The sequence below is a fragment of the Bos indicus x Bos taurus genome, chromosome 7, assembly GCF_003369695.1.
Source record: "Bos indicus x Bos taurus breed Angus x Brahman F1 hybrid chromosome 7, Bos_hybrid_MaternalHap_v2.0, whole genome shotgun sequence".
NCBI lineage: Eukaryota > Metazoa > Chordata > Mammalia > Artiodactyla > Bovidae > Bos > Bos indicus x Bos taurus.
Window position 1 is genome coordinate 2212188 of NC_040082.1, and position 12103 is coordinate 2224290.

The following is a 12103-nucleotide window of genomic DNA, read 5'->3' on the forward strand; positions in this document are numbered from 1 at the left end:
AGCTTATAAGTTTAAGGAAAGTGTCCTGAATTGTAGTTAGATGTACAGATACATGAGCACAAACAGAGACACATAGGAAGTCATCTAGTGCTTGCATCAGTATCCTGTAATAAAAAATGCAGTAATTTGATTTTAAAAAACAGAAGGCAGTTGGTGAGAAGGGCAGAGCTAATACGCTGTACAGCAGTAGTGTTTCAGTTGATGGAAAAGATCAGCATTGAAGTGTATAGTTTGGGAGAGGTCTGAAAGTTAGCTTTTGACATAAGGTAAATTTGTACGGTAAAATTTTAAGGGTAGCCATTATAAGAATAAATACAGAGTATATGTGTTAGAAACCTGTATACAAGGAAAAAAGAAACTTGAGACATGGAAAAATAACATTTAAAGTCAATCCAAATAACAATAAAGAAAGGAAAAAAAAGCCTTAAAACATGGAAGAAAAATAGAGATTAAAAAAAGCACTTGAGAAAAAGTTCTGTAACAAATATAAACTGTTTACTCTCTGCTTGTGGAAGATAAAGCTTCAAATCAGTTAGATTTTTTAAGTTAAATGTTGTTTATAAAACCCACACTTAAAGCATTAGCATACAGAAAGATTGAAAGTTAAAGGACAGAAAATCATACTTCAGGGAAATACTAACTAAAAGAAAATGGACTAATCATACTAGCATTAGCAAAGTAGACTTAAAGACAGAAAGCATTATTGGGGAGGGTGACGGTCACTACGTAATAAGTCCAATTTTCCAGTAAAATGTAGCAGGTTTAAACTTGAATGTACCTAATAAAATAGACTCAAAAGATATAAATCAAAATTTAATCAAACTAGAGAATATTGACAGATTGTCTGTCATATTAGAACAATTTTAAATACCTTTCTGAATTTCTAATTAATGGATACAAAAAATTAATTGCAGATTTGAGCAACTCATTTAAACATGGTTTAATGAACACTGCATGCTGTGGAATACAAAAACACACAAAAAGTGAACGTGTACTATAGACTGCAAAGCACAGATTAACACATTTCGAAGAATCAGTATCCTGCAGACCATTTTCTCTGACCATAATGCAATTAATTTTATAAATAAATAATACATGTATGTTATATAAAACCCCCTTTGCATTTGAAATTATCTGTCCTTCTGAAAAACCAGTAGGACAAAGAAGAAATCATTCTAGAAGTTCAAAAAGCATGCAACTCAATGATAATGAAAATACCACCAATCAAAAACTGTGGGATTATAATGAAATTGATATTTACAGGTAAATTTATAAATACTTATGTTAGAAAAAAAACAAAAGCTGAAGATGGAGTAGCTATGCATAGAAAAGGATTATTAGAATAAATAAACTAAGGTAAGATAAGAATCAGAGTTAGAGAAAATAAGAACAAAAGTCAACGTAATTAGAAAACAATAACAGTAGAGAGAATTAAAGAAGCCAGAAGCAGATACAGACAAGAAGACATTGCACTAGGAGAATGAAGATGACACAGATGCATGATGTGGGCATGCAGATGGGGGCAGAGCTGCAAAACCAGTGAAGGTCGTATGGACCAAGAAGAACACTGTGAACTTAGATCAGTGCATTTGAAAACTTAGAAGTTGACAAATTCCTAGAAAAATAGAATTCATCACTGCCCTAAATAATATGGTAACTATTACAGATATGTAATCAGTGGTTTATAATCTTTCCATGGAGAAAACAACTGATCCAAATGGTTTTAGAGCTGAATTCTCTTAAATTCTCTCTAGACTTTCAAAGGTCATATCATACTACTCTTCAAGAGAATGAGAAAAGAACTATTTCTCCAAGTCGTTCAAATAAGGCCAGTATAACCCTAGTACCAAAAGAGTGTGTGAAGGAAATTATAAGCTTATTTAATTCATTAAAGTATACATCAGACTCCTAAACAGAATTATTGGAAATCTGAATTTGTTAAGTGTATTTTTTTAACAGGTGAAATTCAGTTACCAATTTGAGTTTATTCCAGGTATGTAAAAGTAGTTTCATGTAGAATACCTGTCAATGTTATCACCACATTAGCAAAATACAGGAGAAAATTCAAATGACAGATTCTGTAGATTTTTTTTTTTCTGTAGGGGAAAAAAAAATCACTTGTAATGTTCAGCATCTCATCATGATAAAAATTCGGAAACTAAGATCAGAACAGAATTTCCTATGAGATAGATTCCTCATAAAACCTATCTAAAAAAATAGAAATGATTTTCAATAAAGAAGCATTAAAAAAAACTTCCCCCTTAAGATCAGGAGTAAGACAAGTGTACCATTTCTATGGCCAATGAGGAGGAAGTGTTAGCATGGCAGGATGGGAGATTAATAAAAGATAACAAAGATAGAAAAGGAGAGAACCAAATTAGGAAACTGTACGTACAGTATAAGGTCTTAATGTGCAGAGTGCATAGTGAGCTAGAAATCAGGAAGCAAGACTTAGTCTGATTGTAAAATGATCAAACCTTGAGCAAATAATTCACTGAAGGGAAATATTAACGGTGAATTAAAAATATCAAAAGATGCTTAGATCATTAGCAATCAGGGAGTGTGCACTAAGAACACAAGGAGGGGGGCTTCCCTGGTGGTCTTGTGGTTAGGACTCTGTGCTTCTAATGCAGGGAGTGCAGGTTCAGTCCCTGGTCGGGGCACTAAGATCCCACATGCTGTGTGGTGCAGCCAAAAAATAACAACAAAAAAGGGGTCACAAGGGGGCGTCTTCTTTTAATCACCTATTGTATCAGCAGCGTCGGGTGTTTTGGAGGATGTGAATCAGTTCCTACACACTGCTTGTTGAGGTGGATATTATTACCCAAGTATTAATAAGAAAAATTAATGTATTCATACATAGAGTATTACACAGCAGAGGTAATGAATGAGCCATAGTTACATATAGAAACATGGATGAATCTTAAAGATAGAATGCTGAGAGAGAATAACCATTCCTGGGAAAATGTGTATCATACCTATTTCATAAAGTTTAAAAACAGGCAGTAGTAAATATCTTATTTAAGTATAAAAAAATAGTGAAAACATCTTTCAGAAGCAATGGAATGAAAACAGCATTAACATGATGGTACTTTGGCATCTGGTCCCATCACTTCATGGGAAATAGATGGGGAAACAGTGGAAACAGTGTCAGACTTTATTTTTTGGGGCTCCAAAATCACTGCAGATGGTGACTGCAGCCATGAAATTAAAAGACGCTTACTCCTTGGAAGGAAAGTTATGACCAACCTAGATAGCATACTGAAAAGCAGAGACATTACTTTGCCAACAAAGGTTCGTCTAGTCAAGGCTATGGTTTTTCCAGTGGTCATGTATGGATGTGAGAGTTGGACTGTGAAGAAGGCTGAGCGCCGAAGAATTGATGCCTTTGAACTGTGGTGTTGGAGAAGACTCTTGAGAGTCCCTTGGACTGCAAAGAGATCCAACCAGTCCATCCTGAAGGAGATCAGCCCTGGGTGTTCTTTGGAAGGAATAATGCTAAAGCTGAAACTCCAGTACTTTGGCCACCTCATGCGAAGAGTTGACTCATTGGAAAAGACTCTGATGCTGGGAGGGATTGGGGGCAGGAGGAGAAGGGGACGACAGAGGATGAGATAGCTGGATGGCATCACTGACTCTATGGTCATGAGTCTGAGTGAACTCCGGGAGTTGGTGATGGACAGGGAGGCCCGGCGTGCCGCGATTCATGGGGTCGCAAAGAGTCGAACACGACTGAGCGACTAAACTGAACTGAACTTTGCTCTGGAGTGTCAGGCGAAGGGGATAGAGAAAGTATAGAACACAAGGTATGTGCTAGTCAGTGCTGATGTTCTAGTTCCTGGCTTGGGTGGCTGGCTCTGATTGTTCAATATAATATACTATATAACTAAAATAGGTTGTATATATTTTGCATTTGGGAAAAAAAAGGAATTAAAAAATAAAGGGAATCGAAGACGAGGAAATGGAGATACCCAGTTCTTTACAAAAAGGAAGAGATTCCACGTGGATTTTAGGCCTAGAAAAGGGTTGTCCTCACCCCTAAAAACCTAGAAGCATGATTGTTTGCTTATAGAATGTTCAAGGAGAAAGTAACTTACTGATGATTAGAGCAAAGGTAAGTGAGATTCTTGAGAAGATGATCCAGAGCTCAGGAAGAGGGCCTCTAGGATCAGAGACTCCTGCATTGTAGCTCTGGGGAGGCAACAGCTGGTCCTGGGTACTTCTGGTGTCCTGTTGTTCAATTTTTTTTTTTTTTTTTAAGATCAAAATTCCTTTTGTTACACTGTCAGGCCAACTCCGTCCAACCACAGTGCCACTCTTCTAGCCTGATCGATCTTGTTAAATGGTGAATGGCCTTTGTGTAACATGTTGAGAGCATATGCCACATAGCCCTTATTTTCTGTTTCTGCAGCTGTTTTGTAATGAGTTGTGAAAGAGAGAAACAAATGTTTAAACAAAATATGTAGCCAAGGATTATTTATAAAGTTGAAAGAGTATTAATGACATTATCATTTAGATTCAGAATAATTTTTGTTAGTTTTCTTCTTTGAATTAAAAAAACTCATAAATTAATATTTCTCGTACTGAATAATTTTCAACCGTGTATTTGAGTTTTATGTTAGATATCTGAATTACAGCGTAACAGTCATTTTGATAGCCGTATAATAAAAAGAAATGTACTTCTTGTAGGTGTATATTGAAATAACAGACATTTCCAAGGACTATTCTAGGCTTAATCTCTAAATTATTTGACTTTTAAAATATTTATTTTTCAAGGGTTTATTATTATATTTGCAACACAGAGAGAGAACCTATTAAGTGTCAAGCACATGTTACAGGGAGTAAGGCTCTAACGTGTGCACTGGGCTCAGTTGCTCAGGCGTGTCCGACTCTGTGACCCCATGGACAGAAGTCCACCAGGCTCCCCTGTCCATTGGATTCCCCAGGCAGAAACACTGCAGTGGGTTGCCATGCCCTCCTCCAGGGTAATGAGGAGACACAACAACGTGTTATGCCCTTGAGAAGCTGCCAGTCTAGGGGGAGGCAAGTGAGTCCCAGGAGAGTTAGAGGACACTGTGCCAGGTACTCTCAGAAAGCTGAGAAGAGAGGTCTGCTGTGCAGGGATTTTTAGTTTGATCTGTACTTTAAAACTGTTTGAGGCTTAATTTTACTGAAACTAAATTATGCACAAGAAAGCATGTACTGTCTTTATGTATTAGACATTAAAACTTTAACAAAATAAGCATATTTTGGTATGCTCATTTCTCTCGTTTTATTAGACTGAATCATATAAGTATGTTATTATGAAGTGTAGTTGAGGAGCAGAAATTAAACATTTATGGATTTAGGTATAGAAGGAGATAGTTTCTTTATATTTAAAATGTGTTGTTTCTTATATGTGGGCATTGTCTACATCTCTTTCATAAATGTTTTTATCCCTAAAGTTAAATTTGCACGTTACAATGAATAGAGTTCTAATTAGCTGTTCTTCAAGTTGAGATACATAAATTGTTGTACAACATTTCTCATCTTGAACCCAAACTAAAATGAAACTTTGCTACGACTATATTATTTAACCTCCTTTTGGTATACTAAAAGGTATTTTTTGTCAAATAAAATGGATAAGAAAATTCTAACAGTATAATTGTCTTATTTGTAAATTTGAAAGTAGCTTTTGTTCAGTGTTTGCAGCCTTGAAATGCCGTTTTTTCTTATGTATTGTAATTATTAATTTTCCTCAGTTTGGTCTTCATGTCCAAGTTCTTTGTGTTTTGGCTTTTCCATGAGCATTGTCTTCAGTGTGTATGTTGTGAAATTTAGCAATCAGTTTATCTTTGGCTTCAAAATTTTGCATCATGTTTAGAACAACACTGAGATTTTTGTGGAAATTTCTCTTGTGGTTCTTCTAGTACTTGTGTTTTTTAGAGATATTGAAGGCAGGCATGCATTTTTATAAAATAGATCTGGAATTTATTTAAGGCTAAATAATGACATCAAAATGTAACGTCCCTCCCTCCCCCATGTGTGTTCCCAGTTGTCTCAGTGTCATTTATCAAGTGCTCTTTTCCCCTACTTTCATTTTTCTTCTTTTCTTTATCTGTGTCGTTGATTTGTCTACCGCTGTTTCTGTTAGCTTATTTTCTAGTGGAAGAATGACTAATAGTAAATAAGAAAATGATAAGTAAAAGGAAGGTCTATAAGGAAAATAAGCAGAATGCTGTATCAGCAGTGGCTGGTGAGCTGCTTAAAATGAGTGGTCACGCAGGCTTCCCTTGAAGCAGCGACAGTGCCTATGGTCTGAGCAGCAGGCAGGGGAGTGGCCGTGCACATGCCTGGTGGAAAGCGCCTTTCACGTGGAGGGGGTGTCCGAAAGGCGGGCTGAGCTCCACAGCTCCAGGAGGGGAGAGAGCAGCGGGAGAGCAATGAAGGGGTCGGGGTGGCATGCCCAGAGGCGGGCTCCTGCTTTGCAGGGTTTGTAGGCCAGGCTGAGCAACGTGGCCTTACTGTAACTGAGGGGAGCTACTCAAGATTGGGACTTAATGATTCAGATTACCTAGGGTGAGTTTTTCTTTCTTCTCCTGCAAAAAGAAAATAGTGAGAGTATAGATAATATATATCAAATAAACAGATTCACATCTAAAGAAGGCAGATTTTTTAGAATCATGTAAGTACCAAGAATTTAGAATTCAAATGAAGTATCTACTTGCACTAAGAGAGCTCTTTAAAGAAAAAATTTATGATATGTTTTAAAATCATAATATTTTTTCTTCCATGAAAATGTTTGCATTAGGGAACAAACATCCTTGGAAGAGGGAGAAATTCCTTGGTTACAGTATAATGAAGTCAATGAAAGCAGCAGTGATGAAGGGAATGAGCCCGCTAATGAATTTGCACAGCCAGAAGCTTTCATGTTGGACGGTAACAATAACCTTGAGGATGACTCCAGTGTGAGTGAAGACTTGGATGTGGACTGGAGGTATGTAGCACAGTGCGTACCGTGCTCACTGTTGACTGAGTAGAATTCGTTCATGATTCTAAATTATGAAAACTGCATCTCTGATACCTAAGAAATATTTTGATTTTTCTCATCTGTCAGTCTTCCTCTCCTTCCAAGCTCATTTCAGATATTGCTTCCTACATGAACTCTAGTCATTGACCTCTTCCTTCTTTGACCATTAACTCTACGGATGCTTACCTTGTATCCTAGTTATTTACATACTTGTTTGAGGTTTCTGACTTTTAAATTTGGTGTTAAGAAATTTTTTATGACAAATATATATTGTGTGTTCTGATCCCCTTAATATAGCACTTAATATAACCCTGTAAAAAATAAAAGTCCATGATGAATACTACTTGAATTTCGAAACCTGTGATTGAATCAGAAGAATCAAGACTGTAGTTTTCCTTCTGTATTTGCAAAATGTAGTTGTACCTTCCCAGAGATGTTGAATGGATTAAATTTACTTGATGCTGCAAAGAATAGTGAGCTTCAAATAAAAGTAACATATACATTAAATGGATTATAGAATTGTTACTGCTTGTGATAGAATGATCAGAATTTATCTATTTTGGTTTATAAACTTAGACTTTTTTTTCAAGTGTGCACAGCCCTCTGGAATAATGACTGAGATGTAGAGAGAATGTTCCAGCTACTCTGTTTTTGTTACTTTTTCTGGAAAAAATTATGGCTTGATACTACCCTTATTTTCTTCTCTGCACAGATATATTTTTAAGAATTTGTCTTATTTTTCCAGTTAAAATTCCATTACAGAAAATTTAGAAAAATAAGGTAAGGAAAGCTCATTCAGACCCCTGGTGATATGTTTTTAAGGCCTCCTTTGTGCCTTCAGTCTCTCTTTCTGAATGTTTTTCTTTGTACTTCTCTAAATTGTTCCAGACACGAAGCAGTGTCTCCATGATTCTCCTCGCTGACCCTTTTCTCCCTCCCTAGGGGAAGAGTCAGAGCAGACCTCAGTGACCTGTTACAGGAGCAGAAGTGGGGTTTCCTCACAGCCACACAGTTAGTTTGAAATTCATCCTACAGGCTCTCTTCTGAGACCTGTTTTCTGTCTTCCCGAGCAGAATGGAATCAATGGCCTCACCTGGTCCTCGTCTTGACCTTGAGCACCCCCTTTGCTTCTCCCCTCCTTCAGGTCTGCCCACTCCCCTCTTACTGAGCTTGCTCACCCTGACTTTTTTCCTGATGACATTATGCACAGTCATTTCTGACAGTGCTCAGCAGGATTGTCTATTCAGCATCATCTGAGCATGTTGGGAGACACTTATGGTTTCATGTGAGAAATACTGTATAAATGCTCCATCCTACAGAAGCATGAAAATTTACTTGATTATTTCCTTATTGAAATAGTGCAGTAAATTTTTCACCAATAAAACTTGATCTGTACATCAGATTGTTTCTTTAGGACAGATTAATAAGAGATGGTATTACTAACATGATATTTTTTAAGATCTTGATATATATATTTCTAAATAACCTTCAAAAAAGGTTTCCCATAAAAATTTGAAGAGATGATTGAGGTCTTTATTGAAAGCTTCTAATTCATTGACGACTGTTCTGGATATGGCTATTGTATTAAGAGGATATGGCTGTGGTATTAAGAGGATATGGCTGTTGTATGAAGCTTGTGAAGACATTACTGATTGCTCCCAAGTTGTGAAGCTTCAAAGTAGTTTGTTTTTTTCTAATATGGAAACCAATTTGCTACTGCTGCTGCTAAGTCGATTCAGTCGTGTCCGACTCTGTGTGACTCCATAGACGGCAGCCCACCGGGCTCCCCCGTCCCTGGGATTCTCCAGGCAAGAACACTGGAGTGGGTTGCCATTTCCTTCTCCAGTGCATGAAGGTGAAAAGTGAAAGTGAAGTCGCTCAGTCGTTCCCGACTCTTAGCGACCCCATGGACTGCAGCCTACCAGGCTCCTCTGTCCATGGATTTTCCAGCAAGAGTACTGGAGTGGGGTACCATTGCCTTCTCCAGGAAACCAATTTAGCCTTGATTTTTAAGACAAAATTTTTGAAGTTACTGCTTTTAATTTTGTCTAAATATGGCAACACCTCATTATTTGCTTTGGTGGTATTCTGTTCGATTTATGTTGTAGTAGCTAAATGTTGATAAGGTAAAAATATGGTTTGATTTTCACATTAAAATAGCATGTCATTTTGGCATCTTAAACGAATGGCCATGGTGAACAGCAGCAATTCTTATGTAACTCCAAAATTTAACGTTTGTTTTTTTTTTTTCTTTTCAGTTTTGCCTCTGCATAGAAAAAAAAATTAAAGTCTTTGGTTTTTTATTATAGCTTAAAGGAAAATGGAAAAAATCCTCTATCAAAAGTTGCTTGCTTGTTTGTTAATGTTCATTAAGTCACAGAAATGCTATAGGATAACCAGAGACTCTTTCATGGATTTGTGTGGTAGGAGTTGATGTGCAAAAAACATAGATTTTAGATTTAGACACATCCCAAATGTACCATTTATTCTTTGATAACAGTTTAAGCTTTCTCTTGGTTAGAAATTGGGTTACCATTATTATTTTTTAATAATTATCAACCTAATAAGAAATTGGGATGATAATTAACCTAATTAGATTGTGAGAAATTAATTCTTTATGGCTATGGTTTAAGAGTAGAATTTTTAAAACTCTTGAAATTATTTCAGACTTACAGAAAAACGGCAGACAGTAGTACAGAAAATTCCCATATACCTTTCACTAAGATTCTGTAAATATTAACATTTACCACGTTCATGTTGCCATTCTTTCCTTTATTTATATTTTTTTCTGACGCATTTAGTAAGTTGTAAACATGATTGCCTCTTTACTTATGAATCACCTAGAATGAATTTCATTAAAACGGGAAGATTTTCTTATACAGTAACATTATAAAAATCAGAAAATCAACACTAATACAAGTACTATTCTAATCTACAGACCTGTTCAAATATCTATAATTGTCCCACTAATGCCATTAGAGAAATTTTTTCTGATGCAATCTAAGATATATTACTTAACATGTTTTCTTTAATTTCTTTTAATCTGAAACATTTCCTCAGTCTTAGTTTTTTATGAATTTGGTATTTTTAAAAGTACAGGCAGCTTATTTTGTAGAATGACTTGTCGGGAGCCACGTTAGGCATTACTGACAAAATGGAGGCACCCAACCCCCTCTCCTCATCCCACAGGCACAGTTCTGGGATGAAGGAGTTAGGTTTTGTGAGTCTGACTTGTTCTTTCCTTTCTTCGGTTAAGTTGGCTGGAAAGAATGTTAAGGTGCTTATTGTTCTTGAGAGAAGCATGAGAAAGCACAAAGCCTTCTGCAGTTGTGCCCAGAAAATAATCTATAAAGTAACCATTGACATTTGTTCAAGGATCTTTACAAAGAATGTTCCAGGATGAGCACGTAGGCTGCAGCTTGAGGCCGTGGGAAGGATTGTTATCTGAGACCTGTTTGTGAGGGGAGTGTTTATGGCAAAGAAAGTTTGCTGAGTTTAGGGTTTAAGAATAATTAAGAATAGTTAGAAGCCTTTTTAGGAGATAGTGAGCTTAGGATACTAGGGGCAAGCAGGATTTAGAAAGATAAGAAATAAACTGAGGGATGTGGTATGCAGCCCAGACATAAGCATGAGTTACAATGTAATCACAAGTAAACATCATTCTGAGAATCCCTGAAGCAGGAACTCTGTTTGAAGGGCAACAATGAAATAATAAATCTGGGTGAGGTGGAACTGAAAGTGTCAAACCTCTGACCTAATGCTTTTGTCAAAGTATAAAAGAAGACCTGATGCTTGAAATAAACATGTAGCCCCATACCTCAAGTCAGAGGCTACATCATTCTTCACCAATGCTGCTCATCCCTTCAAGGCTGATTCCCTGACTGCTGGAGCTGGACTCCGGCAATGACTCTTAGGTTCATTTTGTCTGATGACATAGTTAGGTGTGAGTTGCACGGCGTTAGCAGGCAGACCATAGGAGCAGGGTTCTGTTCTCAGTGCGTGTCAGAAGGCACATGGTGTCGAATCGTCCCGTGATGGCCTTCATCCTGATCACTTGGTGAAGGTTCTCTCTCAGAGTTCATCACCATTTTTACCTTTATAGTTAAATGAGCATTGAGTGGGAAGACAACCTGTTTCCTCCCAAACTACTTGTTTTAATGTCCCTGGTGCTTCTTATCTGAGACAGTTGTTACCATGGTGTTTACCAAGTAAACAATACTGGAATTTTTAATGTTCACTGATCGTTCTTCAGTTACCAGATTACAAGCAAATTATGCTCTGAGTGTCTAGATTTGTTTAGCTTAGACAAGAAAAGAATTATTAGGGGATAATTAATTCTTATCATTTGAAAGAGGAAAGGGGACATAGTTTGTGTTGCTTCAGCAGGCAGAACTAGAGCACTTAATTCATATATTTCAAACTTCTAATGAGGGTTCTCCTATACCACATGCACCTGCTTAGAAAGCAGTGTGTTTCCTGCATGGAGGAAGTGGTTCTGCTGTTTCTTGAATGCCTAATCTGGTGCCATCTCTGCACAGCACCTGTGTGCATTTACTCATCTAATTTGTTTTATAGATAAACAGTAACAACCCAATAAAAATTTCATATTGTTTAACAATAATTCAGTTGAATGTGACATTAAATTCCTGTCTGACTCCAAGATTCTTCCTCTCTGCCCTATATCTCACTGATAGATGAAGGAGTTAATAGTGCAAAGAAGGTTGGATTCAGTAATCTAAGTTTTAATTCTAATTCTAAAATCTGTGATTGTATGAAAATGCCCATTCCTTTTGTACCGTATGATGTCTGGTGATTTCTAGATACTGCCAAGTTTTAATACATTCTTCATAGAAATACTTAAGATATTTGATATAGATTTGTCATTTTAATGGAGGCACATCATAACTATTCTGAGCTAGCATAAGTCACTGGGTGTTACTCACTGTGATAGTCAGTTTCTGATAAGAATGTGGAGGTCAACAGAAGCTTGTCTTTAACTAGACAAAATAAGCCCAGTTTTAGAGATGTTGAATTCAAGGTGGTAGGAGTTCATTGAGGTAAAGTGCCCCACAGAAAACTAAAAATATAGGTCAA

At 36.8% G+C, this 12103-nt stretch overlaps 1 protein-coding gene across 1 annotated transcript in view; it reads left to right on the top strand.

The window, feature by feature from the left end:
- PJA2 (praja ring finger ubiquitin ligase 2) overlaps positions 1–12103 on the top strand; it is a 72703-nt gene that overhangs the window by 41801 nt on the left and 18799 nt on the right. Inside the window, exon 6 of the mRNA XM_027545472.1 lies at positions 6791–6976. Within this exon, the coding sequence (XP_027401273.1) occupies positions 6791–6976 (186 nt within the window). The remainder of the gene's footprint in view (positions 1–6790; positions 6977–12103) is intronic.